The sequence below is a fragment of the Danio rerio genome, chromosome 6, assembly GCF_052040795.2.
Source record: "Danio rerio strain M-AB ecotype USA chromosome 6, GRCz13ab, whole genome shotgun sequence".
Taxonomy (NCBI): Eukaryota; Metazoa; Chordata; class Actinopteri; order Cypriniformes; family Danionidae; genus Danio; species Danio rerio.
The window spans coordinates 25,872,547-25,894,871 of NC_141026.1; the positions used below are offsets into that span (position 1 = coordinate 25,872,547).

General features: G+C 39.3%; 1 protein-coding gene and 1 long non-coding RNA gene across 4 annotated transcripts in view; one reads left to right on the forward strand and one right to left on the reverse strand.

The window, feature by feature from the left end:
* Window positions 1-22,325, reverse strand: part of LOC147843513 (uncharacterized) — a 721,012-nt gene that overhangs the window by 672,824 nt on the left and 25,863 nt on the right. The window lies entirely within an intron of this gene.
* The window catches only part of pik3r6 (phosphoinositide-3-kinase regulatory subunit 6), a 42,410-nt gene that overhangs the window by 12,178 nt on the left and 7,907 nt on the right, over window positions 1-22,325 (forward strand). For all 3 annotated transcript variants that reach the window (XR_015493635.1, XM_087257192.1, XM_087257193.1), the window contains exons 8-15: window positions 24-207; window positions 2,577-2,721; window positions 3,111-3,194; window positions 8,150-8,621; window positions 11,008-11,107; window positions 19,671-19,793; window positions 21,320-21,427; window positions 21,686-21,770. Coding sequence is in view for 2 of the 3 variants with exons in the window: in XM_087257192.1 (XP_087113318.1) it covers window positions 24-207; window positions 2,577-2,721; window positions 3,111-3,194; window positions 8,150-8,621; window positions 11,008-11,107; window positions 19,671-19,793; window positions 21,320-21,427; window positions 21,686-21,770 (1,301 nt within the window). In the remaining variant the exon portion in view is untranslated. The remainder of the gene's footprint in view (window positions 1-23; window positions 208-2,576; window positions 2,722-3,110; window positions 3,195-8,149; window positions 8,622-11,007; window positions 11,108-19,670; window positions 19,794-21,319; window positions 21,428-21,685; window positions 21,771-22,325) is intronic.

Consider the following 22,325-nt stretch of genomic DNA (forward strand, 5'->3'; position numbering starts at 1 on the left):
TGATGGCTGTGTTCTGTGTTTAGGGTGTTTGTGTTTGCGGATCCTGCAGTGTTTTCAGAGTCTCTCAGCAACATTTTAAAGGCTGACATTGAGACTCAAGGAATGTTCCGGAACCCATTGAACATGATGCGGTGGGCTGTGCAGCACAGCCTTCAGGCGGTACTGGGAGAGGACTGTGATGGACCCACTCTCAATGATGCGCTGCAGGTCAGTGGTTTGCTTTAGAAGAGCTAATGTTTGGTCACTAGCAAGTCTAATGCCGAAATTAGCAGGTCTTGCTGTTGTTGTTGTGCAGTTTTGAGTAAAGTTACTTTTAAAAGTTATAGATTGCAATCTTAAGTCACTTTAAAAAGTAAATAAAAGTGTTACTTCTATGTTTCTTACACTGTAAAACCCAACAAGTTAAGGTAACTCAAACCATTTACGGAAACAAATTGCAACAAACCATTTAATTTCAAAAACTAAACATAATGAGTACTGTGAACTTAATCCATTTAAGTAACAATGCAATTTGAGCACAATAAAACCCAATAAGTGAAGAGAACTCAAATCATCTGAGTATTGGAAAACCCAATAAGTTAAGGCAACTCAAACTGTTTTAAGAAACCGATTGCAACCAACCATTTGAGTGAAAAAAAAAAAAAACGAATCCATATGACTACTGTGAACCTACTCCATTTAAGCTGAAGCAATGAGGTATTTCATTAACTAATTACCTTCAATACTGAGTTCAAAACTCTTCAAATAAGTACAATTAACTTTCAATCAATTTTGAGTTAACTACACTCATTTCATTTGATAAAGTTAATTGTTGGCTTTAACAGTATATCGGAAGCAATGTGAAAAGGATATTATGGTATTTTGTTTGTAATAAAAATACATAGACATTTACTGAAGGCATCATGCAGAAGTAATGTCCACAAATAAAGGTTGGGCAATACTCAAAGTACTGCACATCCTGTTTTTTTCTGTCAATTGCTGGAGTTTTGGTTCCTTGCTACTGTTGCTTCTGGCTTGCTTTTTGAGTCAGTAGAGCTGCTCTTCAGTGGGTCATCTTTCAACAGTGACATTCATATTAAACTGAACTTAATCATTTTTAATGCTAAACTAGCATTGTAACTACTCTGCTGCCTTCTGATTTGCTGAAAATGTTACACAATATGAAATGTGGTTATAGCTTTAGATTTTGGTAACACTTTAGACTAAGTAACATTTCACACCATTTACTACTGGTTTATTACCTGCATATTAATAAAATTATATTAATATTAATATAACTTAATATTATTAAGATAAGATATTAATAACTTTATCAAATGAATTATAATATGAATTATTCAAATGGATTAAGTTCACAACACGCATTAGGATTAGTTTTTCAATTTAAATGTTTTTTAGCAATCGGTTTCCTCAAATGATTTGTTTTACTTTTCCTTTTTGGGTTTTATAGTGTAGCACTTATAAAGTATGATTTTATTTTAATCCGTAATCCCACCCAATACCTAAACCTAACTACTACCTTACTAACCATCAATAAGCAGCTAATTAGCAGTTTATTGACCTAATATATGTATATGTGTGTATATATATATATATATATATATATATATATATATATATATATATATATATATATATATATATATATATATATATATATATATATGTATATATATATATATATATATATATATATATATATATATATATATATATATATATATATATATTCTGTTTATTTATCTAACGCAGCTTTGACTTTATCGACATTATAAAAACCACTATGCACACTGTAACAAAATCCTGGTTGCCTTACATTTTTCAGCAATCAAGTTAACTTTACCAGTCTATGAGCTCATATTGTGTTAAACTGACTTAAAACAGCTTGCCTAACATATAAAATTAAGTAACAACATGATTAACTTATTTTTATAAGTTAATGACCTAAAAACATTTGCTGTCAGAGCTAATTGATCAAATAATGTTTTTTTCAATGTAGGAATAGAGATGACTTGACTTAGTCTATTTTTTAGGCTAAGACTTTTTAGATGTCTATAAAATTTGATTTGACAGCCCTAAATCTCTTAGCCAACTGTCCTCTATCAAACTTCTTGCTGTAAAGAATGAATGTCAAGCATACAAACATCTGTGTTAAGTTTTTATGACAACACTCATTTGTGAACCTTTAACTGAGTCAAATGTCCATTCAAACCACAGAAACTGTGCCCCTGTGGAAAAGTCTATGCAAAGAGACAGAAGTAATTATTTCCAACTGAGGTGGAATGGTCTGCACCTACAATTAACCTCTCAGTTCAACTCTGTAATTATAGTTGTGAGTTTATACAATGCTGGAGACAAGGGGTGAGTGTTTATTGCAGGTCAGCATCTTTATGTCTGTCCACACGCCGTTTATTTTTAGAAATCTTAAAGCAACAGGAAAGGACCATCCACAGGACATCCCATATGTGTCTGTTTGAATTATGGTTCTACGTTTATTTGTATGTGCATCTCTGCATGTGTGATTTCATGCTGTGTGGATGTTTTTGTGTCTGATTATCTGTCTATGCACATGACAGGACATGGAGCTGGACGTGGAGTCATACTTTAATGAAGTGCTTGCAGCAGTTGAACAAAGCACAGATGTGAACAGAGGTGAAAGGGGTCAGATCAGACAGAAACTGCATGAGTTATACCGACAGATCCTACGGTATAGCAGCAAAGGTAAACTACATTGTAAAAAAAAACATTAACTTAAAATCAATTTAAAATTGTAAGGCAACTTGCTGCACTTTTTTTTTCAACTTAAATTGAGCCATTTACAGTACTTGGGTTAAAATTGAGTCAACTCAACAAAAGTCTTAAAATTTTAATCAGAGTCAACTTTTTATTCTTTGTATTTTTTGTGTACAAGACTCTATTCTATTCTATTCTATTCTATTGTAATATATTCTACATATTCTGTGTACTTATTATCAAACACAAACAATAACTCTTGACAGACTAAAATAACTGTTTTTCTCTAATAAAAGACTGAGAGCTTTTTTTCTTTTTCTTCCAGCTCAGGAAGCAGGAATTGTTTGTAGTGTCATTATAATTGTTTTGGGTTTCAGGTCTATTGTCTGGCTCCTTGTGCAATGTTCCGCTTCCCAATCCGGAGATGAGTTTCCATCTGTGGTGGGAGGAAGAGGAGCTCTGTAAGTGGCACTCATTTACTAAATACTTTGGCTGGGACTATTTGCACTAACGGGATTGCAAGATAATAGTACACATATTGTAAAACTCTCAGTGTATTATGCTCAATATGATACAATAATATTTAAAACTAAATTTTGATACTTTAATTGTAAATAGTGGCAGTCAACCATTATTACTTACATTTAAAAAAAGGAATGTTTTAATTTGTTAGAACAACAGTTTTCACACAATTGAAGAAGTGCATATTTGCATTCATTCATTAGTATCATCTAGTAACCTCGGAGTGTCACAAAGGAACATAATGCAAATAGAGTGAGTATGAATAGTGAAGTAGTCCTTAGATGCCATTTTTGATATTTTAAGCCAAAATGTGGCATTGTTATTATTATTCTAAATATTTTAATCCTTAGAATTATCAGAATATATCACTCTAGCAGCTGGAGTCAAAACAGCCTTAATCACAGTTAGTTAGCTACAGTTAGTATAGCAAGCTGTTAATCAAACTGTTGTGGTTAAGCAGTGAGATACTTTGCTGTTCAGGAAACACACCTCAGTTTCAGTTTAAGGCTTCTCCAAGATGTAATTAAACTTTGGGTTCATCATGCCAAAAAATAAACCAATTGTCTTTCCCCTACACCAGTGTCCTTGCTAATTAGGGGATTTAAGTTACTGTAAATAGAATGAAATTTACAGTAAACAATAGATGCTGATATGTTTTTTATTAATTCTCTTCTATTTTCTACTGATCATTTTTTAAAGTTGTGAAAATCAGATTCATCACTTTTATGTTTTGACACATCAAAATGTGTCAGATTTGTATAGATAATTACAAAAATAAGAATGTTACACTTAGTCATTAAACTAATGTCAGTCATTTTAAAGACCAAGGGGAGGAAGTGAAACATCCCAATGTAAGGTATTTTTGAAAAGGCCAGAATGTGCTCTGTAGATGACACACACACATATGTACAAACGCATACGCACACACAAACACACAAACACACAAACACACAAACACAAACACACACACACACACACACACACACACACACACACACACACACACACACACACACACACACACACACACACACACACACAAATGCTGCTTGCTCAAACTACTTATTTAAATGGAGCTGAATCAACATAATTTTGAGTTTGTTTTTGTGACAATTAAATTGTTATGTACAACCCACTTACATTTGTAAAAACTATTAAGTCAACTTAGGGACAAAAGGATTGTGTAGGGACAAAATTTGTGTGGAACCCAGCTTTTTAACAGTGCATTTAGACTTAGAAATGTATGTCCATATTCACTAAAATATACTGTCCACTACATCGTACAATAGTCTGTTCCTGGCTGTTGATAACACAGGAGGATATGGTAACACTTCATTTTGATGGTTCCTATACAGAAAGGGTGTCCAAAGTCGGTCCTGGAGGGCTGGTGTCCTGCTGATCTTAGCTTTAACTTGTTTCAACACACCTAGAAGTTTCTAGCATACCTTGTAAGAGCTTGATTAGCTTTTTCAGGTGTGTTTGATTAGGGTTGTAGTTAAACTCTCCAGGGGCCTGTTTCAGAAAGCAGGTTAAGTTAAAACTCAGAGTAGTTTAACCCTGAAATGAGAGAAACTCTGGGATTTCCGTTTCAAAATGGCAGGTTTGTTAAACTCGAGAAAGCAGGGTAAGTCAAGCCTGTTTCTAAAAGAGAGTTAACTTTAACTCAGAGTCAGTTACCATGGTAACTTACTCTGTGAATCTAACCTGGTCCGGAGCAGGTTTTATTCTCTAAACTCTGAGTTTCTGTTGGTCTCCTCCCCTTTTTAAAGATGAAGCGGTATTTCTCGCATTAGTCTTACATTTCCACACACCTATTTTAGAGCTCATTTTGGAGATGTGCATAAAAAAGATTGATGGAAACGTCATGATTCACATAACTTTTGAAAATACGCATAATATAACATGTGCATAACTGAGTAGGGTAAACTTTTATTTGATAAGATGCACATAAACTACGAAGTGCACTTAACAAACTACAGTATGTACATTAAAAAATGGTTTGTTAGAGATGATGATGAAAATGTGTGTGAAAGGACAAACCAGCAGACTGAGCACACTGCAGAACATCTTTAATGCTGTTTTAGTCATTCTAAAATGCCTTTACTGTTTCAGTATTAGTGTATATTATTAATTACCTCCGAGCGTCTGGAGCGTGTCAAGATCTCCGCGTCTGGCTTCAAACGCCCCCACGTGTTCATTGTGTGTCAATTGTCTTCTAAAGCTCAGGTACATTAATTTAAAAAAAAAAATCATTGATGCAGCTTCTTCTACCGCAGTAATTCTGTTTTTACTGCTGATATTTGGCGCAAGTTAATCAGGAAGAGACGAATGTGTTCTCTTCGACTCTTTGATAAAAACGCTGCTTTATTTTTAGGCGTTATTCCAGTTTTGCACAAATTTATGTAATAGCCTGTATTTTGATGGAAACACAGATATTGCCTACATTTTTGTCACACACAGAACAAAGTCAAAGTACGAGGCTTGTCCTTTTTTTCATAAATAATTAGCTTAACCTTCGACATGCACTGTTACTAGATTAATGGGATTATTATTTTGTCTAAATTATTTTATTTCTGCTTACCTTCTTAATGTTATATCAACCTCTATCACTTGATCAATAAAAAGGCAGACACATAACAAGTGCACTGTTAAATCTATTAAAACTGATAAAAGTGTAAAAAGTTTAGAAAAAAAGTATAAACGTCACACATTACATTACTTATTTTATTATACTTAAAATGTTTAAATACTTAAAATTAAAAAATTACGCATTAACTTGGGCAGCTGTTGTCCCACGCTGTCTCTGTTTCACTGATGGTTGCTTCATTTTAAATATATACACTCATATTTGCTATAACTTTGCATGAGCACATCAAGTTCAGCTGGAGAAAGAAATGCTGATCTCTTTTTTTAAGATGTTGCCATGGTCACTCATAATATCTGCGCTCCATTGATAATGCCTTTTTATAGTCACGGTGCGCGCGCTTAACTCTGAGTTGGTCTACTCTAAGTTGATTGACCCAACTCAGATCAGCTGTTCTGAAACCGAAAACTCTGAGTTTTTAATCTCTCGGTAAATCAACTCAGAGTTCAAGTTTAAACTCCGAGTTGTTTGAACCTCCTTACTGAAACAGGCCCCAGGACACAGGGCCGAGTGTGGACACCCCTGCTATACAGTAAGTATGTGCCTGCTACCAGCAATAAGAAGAGTATTAAAAGTTAAGTTAGAGTAAAAGTCTATTTCAGCATAATAATCCTCAGGCTTTGTTGTTGAACAATTGCTGCAGCAGATGCAGTGATATTTTGCATCACCTTAAAATAGTCCCCAGCTATGTTACTACTAGATAAAAGCACTGTGTAATGTCGCAAGCGCCTGCTGCATCCATTGTACAGCAGCAAAGTTCTATTTTCTTTTTACACAATAAAAATCAAGCTTAAAAATTGGGAAATCTACTATATATATATATATATATATATATATATATATATATATATATATATATATATATATATATATATATATATATATATATATATATATATATATATATTTATATATATATATATATATATATATATATATATATATATATATATATACACACACACATATATATTTATATATATATATATATTATTATTAATATTATTTTTTTTATATTTGAGTGCTAATAGTCTAATCCAGGGATGTTCAAAATCAATCCTGGAGGGCCAGTGTCCTGGAGAGTTTGGCTCCAACCCTAATCAAACACACCTGTACCAGCTAATCAAGCTCATACTATATACTAGAAACTTCCTGGCAGGTGTGTGGAAGCAAGTTGGAGCTAAATTCAGCAGGATACTGGCCCTCCAGGACCAAGCTTGGACACCCCTGGTCTAATCCGATTCAATGATTTAGCCTAAGCTAATTTAAAAATGTTCCTGCCAGACCTTGAGATCGGTTTAATGGATTCAAAAATAGTAAAACTCAACTGTTTAAATCTACAGGAGTTGTAAGTTTTTTTTTTTTTAATTAGGGTTAGGTTTTGTATAATAATTTGACATTTACTGGAAGTGTTAATGTTACTGTTGGTGGACCATTAATATGTTAGCAAATATAAGTTTATTGGTAACACTTAACAATAATAGTACATAAATATTGATGTTACAATATGTAAACTAAACATTACTTTATCATGAACTAATGATGAGTTATGTATGCGCTAATCATGAACTAACTGTAACATGAGTCACATGAGTTCATAAACCTTAATTACTTGTTAGTACATGCATTAGTTTATGATTAATTTAACCATCATAAATGCAAACATGATGTAGTAGTGTATAATCATTACGTGACCTTACTTAGAGGCACACATCATCATTAATCCATTTTTAACTACTCATGAATTCCTGCATGTCTGTCTAGTGGGTTTACACTGAATAACAATAGAAAAATGTTCTGTTAACGTCATCATGAACAGTTAAAACATAGTAGTTCATGAGTAGTTATAGGTGAGTTAATGGTCACATGCCACTTCAAGTAAAGTCATAGTTATACATTAACAGCTCATGAGTTCATGTTGGTTAAATTTAACTTAAACCTAAATGTTAATTGATACATTAATAAACAATATGAACTAACAAGTAATTAAGGTTAGAGCATGCTTTAACTCATCATTAATTCATAATAAAGCAATGTTTAGTTTACATCTTAATACATCATAATTCATGTATTGTTATTTTAAAGTGTTACCAATTTCTTAATAATGAATGAATGCTAAACATTTTGATCAATAATAAGTAAGTATTTAATAATAAGTATTTTCAGGAATTTATTATTTAAAAATACATCCTATAACACTCCTCAAAACTCATGATACCCATTCACTAAAATACAACACATCTGTTCCAGGGAGAGAACTGGCCAAATTCATTCGTTCTGGATCTGGGTCCTACAGTGAAAGCCTGTCTCTGAACCCAGATGAGTTCTACATGTCGGATCTGCCCACAGACCTCAACTCAGAGATGCCACGGCACTCAGTCATGTCCACGGACAGTGGGATTGAGCGTGACCTGCAGGGACCTGATACTTCTGACATGGAATTTATTGGAGGAAGGAGCCTGAACAAAGCTGAACAAACCTGTGGGCGACTTTCAAGACGTGGAGGAATCAAGGTGAAGCCGTCGGTCACTGACAGCATGGCTCTGATGCAGGATGTCCTGGAGGAGACGGGCTCCACTGGCAGCACTGGGACTCTGCAGAGGAGAGCGGGCAGCAGTGGGACCACCTTACATAAAGAAGAACGCGACTATACTGCTAAAATAGTGGTGATGGGGGATGATCGGGTACTTGGAAGATTAGCCAGGGCGTACTACTGGTTAAGGTAGGAGACAATATCTACTCTATGCAGTGTGCATTTGTGTGTGTGTGTGTGTTCGTTTGTGTGAAGCTGTATCTCATGACATTTTATACTGATCTAAACATAAAGGGGTAGTTCATTCAAAAGAGAAAATCCTTTACTCACCCTTCACTTGTTACAAACCTGTTTTGAGTTTCTTTCTTCTGTTAAACAATAACAGATATTCTATTGTATTCTATTCTAATCTAAGATATTCTAAAGAAAAAAACGATAACTATTTACTTTAATAGTATATGTTTGTTCTACTATGGAAGTCAGTGACTACAGGTTTTAAGCTTTCTTCAAATATCTTATTTTATGTTTAAATGGAGAAACAAATTCATAAATGTTTGGAACTAATGGAATAAATAATGGATATATATTATATTTTTTTTCAATAAACTACCCTTTTAATATTACGTTAACTCGAACTAAACTTGCAATCATCCAACCAATGAATGAATACATGAATATATGAATGAATCAATCAATGAATGAATCAATCAATCAATCAATCAATCAATCAATCAATCAATCAATCAATCAATCAATCAATCAATCAATCAATCAATCAATCAGCTAAATAATCAAAAAATAAAATATACAAATAGTCTGATATTCTAATCGACATAGTCCTAACAATCTGAAGTTTCCTTTCTATATTATTGTTTTCAGTTTAAATTATTATTTTACTTGACAGATATATTAATAAAACATTAATGTTTTCTATATTAAATTAATTACTCATGTTAAATATTTCTCTTCAGTAAATTTAGTTTTTTTTAAACAACTATTTCATATTCATAATAATACCTCCAAAAAATAGTTTGCTTGTAATTCCAAATAATGGTCTTGAAACAGCAGCAACATTTAGGTACAACAGTCAAAAGTTTATTTTACTTGTATGGATGTTAAAGAGTAAATATATTTTATATAAGTTTACTAAGTTTATTTCTACTTATTAAAAGTCGCAAAAACCCACCTTAAAAGCAGGGGCTAAGATGCATTCGCCATAGCCGGTCCTCCCCTTTGGAACGCGTTGTATGCCGCTAGAATTAAATATGGTTATTTCACTGCAAATTTTTAAAGTCTAAATTAAAGACTGATCTGTCTCTTCCTGGGGGGTTAATCTTGTTTAGTTTGTTAAACTCTGGTAGCATCTTTTAACTAGGCAGAATTATTTAAAGGGTCTATTACTTTCTTGTTTTAGGCATTGAAACCAAACTGTTTTTGTATAATCTATCTAATCTATCTTTTATGCTCTTTTTTACATAATGTGCCTATTGCTGGTTTGTTTATTATGTCCATATTGCTTTTTTGTATTTTCTCTGTTAAGCACTTTGTGTGGCCTTGTGGCAGTTGGAAATGTTCTATATACATTAATTGAACTTAAACTTCTGCTATGAAAGCTTGTTTTAATAGCCATCATTTTTAAAACCTGAATAAAGCTCACAATTTGAAGAGTTCATATACTCAATATCAACTTATAAACTCACTATTGAGAGTTAGTATCTTGCAATTCAGATTTTTCCCTTCAGAATTTGATTTTGTATTTCACAATTAGGACTTATTTCAAAATTGTTACTCAACAATAATCAGACCAAACAATAAACTAAAAGAACTGAGTGTTTTAATATTCCTAAAAGGTGCAAACTGAGTTAACAACCATTAAACTAAGAATGAACTATGAGAAATGAGACCATTACTGTGCCATGCAATTCTGACTTTATTTATATAAATCTCCTAATTCTGCCTCTGTCTTTGAACAGAGAACTGAAGATGGATTATGAAACGAAATAAATTAGAATGGTAAAAAAAAAATATGTCTGAGGTCTGAGATGTGAGTCCTGTTTCTTGTTGTTTGTTTATGTTAGCTAAATATTAAACAAAAAACTAACCTTTCAGATCTCAGACAGTATGCTGACTCTAAACAGGAAGTCACATTTTGGGGTCTCTAAAACATTTCCGTTGTGGTCTGTGCAATTTGCAGCATTTTAATGTTTTTACTGTACATGTGTTGTGAGAATTTGCATGCAGTTGTGTTGTCTATTTGATGAAGATTTTATTTTTCAATTTCTTAGTGTTTTTCTTTTTCTTTTTTCTTTTTTGCAGTATATGCATGTGTTTATACAACTTGAGTTGCATGTAAGCTCTCGCCGCCACAATAAATAACAGGCTTTTATACAGACCTTAAAAATCTGATTATTTTCAGTCTATTGAAAAAGCTTCTTAATTCTCTGTAATGAGGAAGCTCTCTGTGTGTTTCCTTTTTCTAAATCCTCTAGATCCTTAAATGCTTGCACAGCTTGGCATTTAAGCTTTTGTTAAGATTGACTATTTTCAAATCCAACATTTTGCCTATATTTTACAGGAAACGGGAAGCCAGGAGACGTTTTCTTACAATGAAAGTCAACCTACAGATGTACTACATCCCTGTTGCTCGCGATTCGTCTGCATCCTCCCCTGTGAGGGTAAAGATAACTACCTTATTCCCGATCTTTCTCAGCTTCTGGATAAATAGTATATCAACTTATAGTGTACCATACACAGTGCATCGCTACATTTCATATTTAGTGTACACATTTAATTCATTCTTGTTATTCATTCATTCATTCATTCATTCATTCATTCATTCATTCATTCATTCATTCATTCATTCATTCATTCATTCATTCATTCATTCATTCGTTCATTTTCTTGTCAGCTTAGTCCCTTTATTAATCCGGGGTCGCCACAGCTGAATAAACCGCCAACTTATCCAGCAAGTTTTCACGCAGCGGATGCCCTTCCAGCCGCAACCCATCTCTGGGAAACTTCCACACACACATTCACACACACACACTCATACACTACGGACAATTTAGCCTACCCAATTCACCTGTACCACATGTCTTTGGACTGTGGGGGAAACCGGAGCACTTGGAGAAAACCCACGCGAACGCAGGGAGAACATGCAAACTCCACACAGAAACACCAACTGAGCCGATGCTCAAACCAGCGACCCAGCAACCTTCTTGCTGTGAGGCGACAGCAGTACCTACTGCGCCACTGCTTTGCCGTCATTCTCGTTATTTTTTTTCATAATTCTACAATCGATACCTAATAATGACAAGAAGTTTAAGTTTTAGTAAATTTATTCAAATTAAAAATATAGTATTCCCACTTTTTTGCTGTGACACTCTTCGGGTCAAACGCATCCTGTTCATCCTTGACTATATCTAAATTCACCTTCTAGTGGATATATGTGGTGGTCGAGAGAGCTTAACATGCTGCAATTACAAAAAACCCCGGCAATTTAAGAAAAGATCTTCATCCGCTTGACAGTATGCATGCTGCAAATCCTCACAACGCATACATATAAAAAATACACTGCATTTTCTCACATTGCAAACAAATTAATAAAAGATGCTGCATTTTCTCACAACGCAAACAATTTACAAAAACGCACAGTATTTTCTCACAACACAAAAAGAACAAAACACAATGGAACACAAGTGCCGTGACTATTGCTCAGTGAAGTTGTAGGTGATCTTTGAAAGAGTTTTTTGTTTGTTTATTTTAATTTCCCATGTCTTTAGTATTTATTAGTCTTAATAACCATAACCTGAATAGGTTTGTGTCATGTCTTTCATGTTGCGCTTTTGTAAAAATGTTTGCGTTGTTAGTAAATGCAGCACGTTTTTTTGTGATGTGTGAAAATGCAGCTCGTTTTTTAGAAATGTGTTAGCATTGTAAGGATTTGCAGCACGTTTGCTGTCAAACTGATGAAGATCTTTTCTCAATTTGCTTGCTTTGTTGTTATTACATGTGTTTTCTTAAATCGCATCATGTTAAGCTCTCTCAGCCTCTGTACTATATCTCATTCACAATTCCCTACATTAGTTTACTAATGCAAGCTTTCACATTGTATTTTAGGTATTATCTTGATCAGGGGTGTCCAAATTTGATGTCAAAATTGATTTGAGCTCCAACTTGCATCAACAGACCTGCAGGGATGTTTCTAGAAAGCCTAGTAAGAGCTTGATTAGCTAGCCCAGGTGTGTCTGATTGGGGTTGGAACTAAACTTTGCAGGACACCGACCCTCCAGGACTGAGTTTGGACACCCCTGCTCTAGATGTTGAGTGTATGTTGGATATACACTTGTTCTGAGGTGGATTGTGGGATAGATTGAGTGCACATCAGAATGTCAACTACAAATGGTTGCCTCCTCCACAATGGAATGAACCACCAACTTCTCTGGCATCTGTTTTACCCGTACACTCTCTCATTCGGACACACACTCATACACTAGGGCTAAGTTAATCATCTGTACTCTGGACAGTGTGGGAAACTGGAACACCTGGAGGAAACTCACGCGAACACAGGGTAAACATAGGAAATGGCATAGCCAAGACTCGAACCAGCAATCTTCTTGTTTGAGCTTTTTGTGCTTACTACTGAGCCACCCATAATTTTGGATACAGCTCTTGAAATGTTTCTTCAACTTGACCGTTATTCACATGTGGTAAATCCACTTGGTTAGAGAAGTTGGTAAAGACACACATCTGCCTACTGTAAATAAGGTCCAACAGATAACATGCATGACAGAGCTTATAAGTCCAATTGTCTAGACCTCCGAGACAAAATTGCATCAAGACACAGATCTGAGCAAAAGTACAGAAACATTTCTGCAGCATTTTAGATCCCAATGAACACAGTGGCCTCCATTATCCGTAAATATCATAAGTTTGGACCAGCATGGGGACACCTGGCCAAATTGAGTGATCGGGAGAGAAATAAAAATCTTGATGGTCACACTGACAGAGCTCAGAGAAGAACCTTCCACAATTCTTCAATAAAGTATTAAGATTTTAAACAGACTTATTTCACGTTGTCAATATGAGGTATTATTTGTAGAATGACAGCATGGTGGCTAAGTGGTTAGCATGATTGCCTCACAGTAAGATGGTTTGAGTTCTGGTTGGACCAGGAGGCCTTTCTGTGTGGAGCTTTGATGTTCTCCCTTTGTCATGGGTTTCCAGGGGTGCTCCAATTTTCTCCACAGTCCAATAACTTAAGATCTAGGTTAATTGGATAATATAAAATGACTGTAGTGTGTGAAGAGGGTGTGAAGAGGGTGTGTGTGCTTCCCAGCACCGAGGGTTGAACTGGTTTTTGATAGGAAGGAAATCGTTCGAGGTTACAGAAATAACCCTTCATTCCCCGAGGAGGGGAACGGAAGTGCTATTAAGTGGATTTGATCTTTGTGAAAATCCACGAAATGGGAGGATTCGGATCAGAAGCCGCTTGTCTGAAAGAGTATTAAACGGGCCAATGAATGCAATGAATTGGCAGCGTAAGCTTGAACAGGTGTTCTTCATAGCCAATTATCCCAGCATATAAGCACACCTGGAGCGAGCAAACGCCATCCTTTTAAGCTGAAGAGACTTTCAAACAGCTAAGGGACAGTCATTATGGCGACGGAGTATAGCACTTCCGTTCCTCTCCTCGGGGAACAAAGGGTTACTTCTGTAACCTCGAACGTTTCCCTTCGGTTGGGGAACTTCAGTGCTATTAAGTGGATTTGATCTTTGTGAAAATCCACAAAATGGGAGAACTATGGAAAGCGCCATAATCACTGCACCTTACCAACGCCCCCGATGAGGGGATTGTCAAGCAAGCGTGATGCACCCACATCATGGGAGGCGCGGTCATCCAACGTGTCCCTGGCCCTAATTTATCCTACTTCAACAGAAGTCTTACGGATTTAGATATATTTTTTGGGAAGTCGTGAGCATCTAGATAATTCTAGGAAAATACGACAGTACGTTGGGAAGCGTGCAATCCCGATAGGGAGGACGCTGCGGAGGCCATTCGTTACCCAAGGGGGGATAGATGGCAGAATTTACATATGGACTAGCCCTAAAAAGGGGGAGTACGCATAGCAAAGAGTGGTTAGCGGAGAGGGAAGACACGGGTCCGCCCAGGGGGGGGTGACTTAACCGTGGCGGAATGAGCATATGGGATCGCCTAGTGGGGATCACGCATAGCAGGCACCTATACCCAAAACGTGGGCTGACCAGCGTGCAGACCTACAACGTAGTGGGCCAGCAAGTGACTTCTCCGCTGAGTCAGTGCTGGGGGCCACGGAGGAATCTGCAGGGCTCACCTGACGGGGAACTTTACTGACAGATAAAAAGGCGCACGTACCTCCGTGTTAGGGAGAATGGCGAAGCAAGCGTATTTCAACACCCTACCGAATTGTTTCCTCAATCACCAAGGGTTACCTAATACCCTTGAGGAAACTGGCTCCACTCGCAGATTGTAAAACCTTGCAAATGTGTTGGGTGTCACCCAGCCCGCAGCTCTACAGATGTCTGGGGGACGCGGCTCACCTCGGCTCTGATAGTGAAGAAGGCATCTATAAACTAGTGGTAACTTATTTCGATACGGCACTTCCCAGCTGCCGACCGCCATAACAGACGAAGAGCTGCTCAGATGATCTAAACTCTGAGTGCGGTCCGGATAATACACAAAACGCGAACTGGACAATAAAGAAGGGCTGGGTCTGCCTCCTCCGAGGGCAGCACTTGCAGGCTCACTACCTAGTATTAAAACGGAGTGGTAGGATCCTTGGGCACATATCGCAAGATGTGAGAGTAAGCCAGCCCAATTACAGGCACGAGTCACTGACCGAAAAATGCCTCCGGGTCCCCGACCCTCTAATCGATATCAACGCGACCAGCAGAGCTGTCTTCAGGGACAGAAAAATACTGAGTCGAGGATCGAAAGGATCTGACGGGGCTTGTGTAGCGAGGGCGAGATCCTAAGAGGGCATGAGAGGGGGCGGGGTGGATTAATTCGCTAAGCGCCCCTGAAAAACCGGATGATGAGATTATGCGTTCCCATGGTGCTGCCAGCCACCGCGTCATGAGAGCGGAGATGGCAGCCACGTAACCTTGAGTGTGGAGGGCGACAGCCTGCTCTCCAGCTTCTCTCGGCGTAAAGAAAGCACAACGCTGATCTGGCAAATTACGGGGGTCTTCTCTGCGAGAGACACACCATTCAGTGAATAGACTCCACTTCAGGGCATAGGCGCGCTCGGGGAGGGGGCTCTAGCCCGAGTGACGTATTAGCCACCGCAATCGGAGGTTACCTAAGTCTTCCTCGCGCTCCAAAGATCGGCGAGGGTGCCAGATGGTGCCCTGTCCCTGAGAGAGTAGGTGCTCTCTCGAAGGGACTGCCAGGGGAGGGCTATCGCGAGGGAGAGCTCCGACATCCAGGTCCGGTTGAGCCAGAGGGGCGCAACCAGCAACCTGTTCCTCGTCTTCCCTGACCTTGCACAGTAACTGCGCGAGCATGCTCACTGGGGGAAACGCGTATTTGCGCATGCCCCAAGGCCAGCTGTAAGCCAGTGCATCCGTGCCGAGAGCACTCGGTCAGGGAAAGAACAACTGGCAATGAGCGATCTCGGGAGAAGCAACAGATCGATCTGGGCTTCCCCGAATCGCGCCCATATTAGCTGAACAGACTCGGGGTGGAGTCTCCATTCTCCAGGACGTAAGGCTGCCGTGAGAGCGCATCGGCTGCACGGTTGAGCTTGCCTGAATATGAATGGCGTGCAGCGATTTCAGCCGCGGATGACTCCAGAGGAGCAGACATGCGGCAACAGCGCATACCCCCCATACGGCTGATATACGGCGCCGCCGCCGCCGTACTGTCCGTCCTGACCAGCACGTGTTGCCGCTCCAGCACCGGAAAAAAACGGTGGAGAGCGAGGAACACTGCCAACAGCTCCAGGCGATATGCCAATGCAACTGGGTACCTTCCACAGGTCCGCAGCCGCATGCCCTCAACGCACAGCCCCCCAGCCCGTGTTGGAAGTGTCTGTTGAAACGACAACAAGACTGGACGCCTGTCCTAGAGACAGTACAGCATCAGCTCCAGAGTCCAGCTCCAGCCCGAGAGAAGAGATCCTCTGCACGGGGGCGAGTTTGCTCTTTTCTCGGTTGACCTGAAACCCCAACAGGTGGAAGTGCCGGAGCACTTTGTCTCTGTGCATAATCAATTGCTCCGAGAGAGGGCAAAAATCAGCCAGTCGTCAAGAAAATTGAGTATGCAGATGTCCGCGAGCCGTTGGGGCGCTAAGGCACCCTCTGCGGACTTGGTGAGGACCCGCGGAGACAGAGAGAGCCCGAAGGGGAGGACTTTGTATTGCCAAGCTCGACCTTCAAACGCAAACCGCAGAAACTGACGGTGGCGAGGAAGAGTGGAGACATGGAAATACGCGTCCATCAGGTCTAATGCTGCAGACCAACCCAGAGGACGAATGCACCGGAGGATGCGCTTCTGCATGAGCATTCTGAACGGCAGCTTGTGCAGACAGCGGTTCAAAACGCGCAGATCTAGGATTGGCCGTGACCCACCGCTCATTTTGGGCACGATGAAGTGTGGGCTGTAAAACCCGCTCTCCATCTCGGCTGGAGGGAGCGCCTCGATTGCATCCTTCGCCAGGAGGACAGCAATCTCCTCTCGCAAGACAGGGGCGGACAGGGGGCTGACCCTGGTGAATACACACCCGTGACTTGGGGGGGCCGTTTCGCAAACTGAATCGCATAGCCGAGTCTGATTGTGCGTATGAGCCACCGCGAAGAGCTGGCCCGCGCTAACCAGGCAGGCAGAGCTCTCGCTAATGGACTCATCGCTACAATCGCTGACGTACCAGCAGTGGGGCAGCGCGGAGTGGGTGTGCTGATCCGGGAAGTGCGCGGGTCCCACAGAAAAGCTGGAGGTGAGATATTTGCTCTCACCCCGCACCCCAGCTCCGGATGGGAGGCTGGAGGGGTTGGAGAAAGGAGACCGTCCTCCCAGCGCTCGTGAGCCACTGGCGAAACGCACCGAATCTGCAAGCTAGAAGGCATAGCGTCCCAGACTGGCAGATTTTGGGCTGTCACATCCGAGGAAGTGGAAAAGTGCTCTTTCATGATGTTTTCATGGCAGTAAAAAAGTGCCGTTGGAAATGGGGCCCCGCCCTCCAGCGGGGAAAGAGCAAGTTCCCTCTTCTCCAGATGGCCTGTCCCAGGGACGCTTCGCGGTCCGTTGCCGGACTTAGCGGCGTTCTGGGCATGGGGGCTGCCTGCTTCCGAGGTGCCCGACGCGCTCGCTTCGCCAGAGGCGTGTGCGGGGGCGGAGCAGCTCTCGTAGGAGCAGGTATGAATGGCACGGCGGGCGGAGCGGGCTACGGAGCGCCGATAAGACATCACCCACCAACTGCTCTCTCACCGCCTTGAATTCCTGGGTGAATTCACAGACAGTGTCGCCGAACATGGCTTGGGATATGGGGAAGTCAAGAAAGCGGACTTTGTCGACTTCGCACATATCAGCCAGGGGTGGCGCTCCTGGATCACTAATGTGGACATCATCCTCCCCAACGCACACGCAGCGGACTCAGTAGTCTGAAGAGCTAAGTCGGCGGCGGTGCGAAGCTCGTAAGCCTGGGTTGGACCCACCCTCGTGCAGCTCGGCCAGCGCCTGCGCTTGGTAGCGCTGGTAGGTGGCTATCGCATGCAAGGCGGAAGCAGCCTGGCCCGCAGCTATGTAAGCTCTAGCTCCGAGGGAGGCAGATAACTTACAGGCTTTGGATGGGAGACGAGGCGGACCCTGCCAAGAAGAGGCGCCGCGCGGATTGACCGCCATCGCGCACTCAACTTGAGGAATCGCCACATACCCCCTGGCTGTTCCACCATCAAGAGTGGTGAGGGTGGAGGGACACGAAGCACGAGCAGAAAAAAGTGCTTTTCAAGACCGCGTGAGCCTACTGTGCACCTCCGGGAAGAAGGGAACGCCCCTCTAGTCGGTAATCGGAAGCAGCCCGGGAAAGCACGGCTAACATGTCCGTTTCAGGATCCGTAGTGACAGCGCTCACCAGCCCGAAGGGGGCGAGCGGGTCTGGATCATCATCGGACAATGAAAGCCCACCCTCCGATGCCGCGGTGGACGTCTGGTCTCCGGTGTCATCGGGCGTAAGGGCTACCATCAGTTAGACGGATCGCTTCCCCCGCCCGAAGCTTGGATGGAGCGCTTAGAGGAGCGGGAGGTCCGCAGGCCCTTGGGCGACGGATTATCTCTCGCTGAAACCCTCGGAACTGCCCGAGTGCCCGCTGCAGAGCAGGGGACAACTGGGGTGGTTCGCCCTTTTGCAAAGGCTATCCGCGATCTTGCGCAACAGTCATGGCATCGCAATGACGACATGAACTGCCCGCGAGCAGCGCATTAACATGCTGGACCCCCCAGGCATATAACTCAGTGCCCGTGCCCATCATCCGAGGACAGGAAACCACCGCATCCAGAAACGCACAGTCGGAGCGCCGTCCTGAAAAGGATGTGCTGCACGACTGTGTTGCTCTTTTTGTAAAGTTTGCAACTTTATACGCACCGCTCTGGAGGACTGGACCCAAAGAACGCCAGGCAAGGGAGAAACCCAGCTCGACCGTCTGCCGCTGCATGTACACACTCTGGACCGGAAGAATGCTCTCGTTCGCTCAGAATCGCTGGTCACAGCAGGAGGAACCCTCATCGACTCGATCAGAAAGTCTCTGAAGCGAAAATGATGGCGTTTGCTCGCTCCAGGTGTGCTTAAATGCTGGGATAATTGGCTATGAAGCACACCTGTGCAAGCTTACGCTGCCAATTCATTGCATTCATTGGCCCCTTCAATATTCTTTCAGACAAGCGGCTTCTGATCCGAATCCTCCCATTTCGTGGATTTTCACAAAGATCAAATCCACTTAATAACACTGAAGTTCCCCAACCGAAGGGGAACTGATGTTAAAACATATACCAGAGTAATTGGTGATTCATTCTGCTGTGGTGACCCTTAATTAAGCAGGGAATAAGCTGAAGGAAAGAGTGAGTATTTGTAAAATTTTAATGGAAAATAATAAATCAGATTTATTTTGGAATACGTCTGTAACAAATCATGGAAAAGTAAAGTGCTGTGAATTTTTTTCAAATACATTGTGTATATATTTTTATAGATGTGTAATGTGTTTTAGGAGAATTTGCCTTCTAAAAGCATCAACATCTGTGCTCTGGGCTCATATCTTGGAATGGTGGATCCATGGTACGAATGCAATGTGTGTAGTCTTGGACAGATGATTCCTGATTTTGCAAGAACGGTATGTCATAATTTAGCATAATAACTATTCTTGGGTAAAACATACAGAGATCTATTCTTAGTTAAAGATGTCAGTCAGTGGGGAATGAGGAAGTCTTAAAGTTTCTTTTTCAGGTAGTTTTTTATCTTCATTTCCTTGTATAAATGCAAAGCTAGCAACCATTCATTGTGAAGAACTTCCTCCTCTTACTATTTTATCTAGCAGTCTTTTTTTGTACTAATGTGTTAAGCTGTTTGTTGCTTGTGAATATTTAAACGCAAACCTATTTACATAACTATGGTACCAATATACAGTTAAAGTCAGAATTATTGCCCCCCCTGAATTATTAGCCCCCCTGTATATTTTTCCCCAATTTCTGTTTAACGGAGAGAAGATTTTTTTCAGCACATTTATAAACATAATAGTTTTAATAATTCATTTCTAATAACTGATTCATTTTATCTTTGCCATGATGACAGTAAATAATAGTTGACTAGATATTTTTCAAGACACTTTTCTACAGCTTAAAGTGACATTTAAAGGCTTAACTAGGTTAATTAGGTTAACTAGGCAGGTTAGGGTAACTAGGCAAGTTATTCTATAACGATGATTTGTTTTGTTGCCTATTGAAAAAAAATATCCTAAAGGGGCTGATAATTTTGATATGAAATGTTTTTTTAAACTGCTTTTATTCTAGCCAAAATAAAACAAATAAGATTTTCTCCAGAAGAAAAAATATTATCAGACATACTGTGAAAATGCCCTTGCTCTGTTAAGCCTCCTTTGGTGAGGTTTTTTTGGTTTAAAAAATAAAAAAAATATTAATAATAAAAAGGGGCTAATAATTCTGACTTCAACTGTACGTGCCATTAAGTATAGTTTAATAAACAATACTTTTAATTTAGTAGTCTGCTCATTACCTAAACAATATTTTTTATGTTCTTAAAAAGTACATTTCAGTGTAATATATGTGGCCATTTGTTTATATCTCAACTCAAATTAAATGATAAGGGTATTATGGTTACTATATATTGAATAAGGACTTTTAAAGTAATACATCTTAATATCTGATTACATCATTACCTGATTTTGTTCTAAAATAAGGCTAAACTGAAAAAAGTTTATGATAAACTGAAACACTGTGACGCATTTAAATTTTTTTATAGTTACATATTCATAATGATGAAGTTGGAACTTGGTACATTTATTTTAATTTAAATGTGGTACTGATTAAAAGTAACTGGTAATAACTGAATTTACCAAAAATAATTTAGCAAAAATTATTAAAATATAATGTATTAAATATGTTTGTGTTAAACATAAAACTATATTGTCTTATATTTCATTAAAGTCTATTATCTGTGTGTTTCTTTCTTTCTTTCTTTCTTTCTTTCTTTCTTTCTTTCTTTCTTTCTTTCTTTCTTTCTTTTACAAGAATATATAGACATTGCTCCCTATTAATGATGTTAAAACTTTAGATTATAACTTTAAATGCTTTTTTACAAACTGTAAATGCTAAAACCTCTTCCTTTTTTTCAACCTTCCAGTCAAGCATTGGTAAACCGCAAGAGCCTGACCTTTTCTTAGCTGACATCATCTCGTACTATGTGCGTATGGGACAGCAGCCAGTGTACTTCAACATTTACTACATCAAGGTGAGAATCAATGACCTGTTGTATTGTTTTACGTAGTAAGCCTTTCATCGTGAAATGAGAATCAGACGTTATTTAGTAATCCACATTTGTCTTCAATGATTGTCTGAGTCTGAGACTGGCAATGCATTTGTCACTTAAAATAAAATAGCTGTGTGATAAAATGAGCCACTGTTTTGTTCACAAGTAAAAATAACAACAGTTGAATGGACTACACAATACCTTAGCTTAACAATCTTGTTTTCTGCTCTGTTTGTGCAGATTTACTTTTCCCACAGAGAAGCTGTTGAAGAAGTTTTTGTTACAGGTCTGGAAGTGGATTTCCCAGAGTTTAAAACAAATAAAGGTATGTGAGAAACCTTTTTGAAAGAGGTCATGAATTGAGAAATCTTGTTTCCTTGATCTTGAATTTCAGAGGTACTTAAAACATCACACAAATAGCACACAAACTTTACATGTACAAATTTATGGTTTATTTTGCTAGCACACATAATTAATCAGTGAAAGTTTATCTACTGAAAAATATGTTTTGTTAATCTTTAATCACAATCTGAGAAGTCTTTCTCTCAAGATGTAATTTTGATGGCTTCAGCTACTGTTTTCTTAACCACGCCCCTCTTACTGTTAGTTTGCTATGAGGGATTGATGTACAAAAAGAAAGCTCCACCTCTTATTCATCACAAGTATTTAAACAAATTGGAGTAATAGTCTCAGGAACTTTTGGTTTATGTTGAATTTAAAGTCACAGTGTTCACAGCGTGTGTGAGCCATAATGGTAAAAATTCAAAAGCTTAATTTATTTATGAAATAATGTTTATACAAATGCTATTCAGTCAAAAGCAGTGATTGAAGTTTAATTTGCAGTTTAATTAATTTATAGATTATATTTTAAACATTTTCT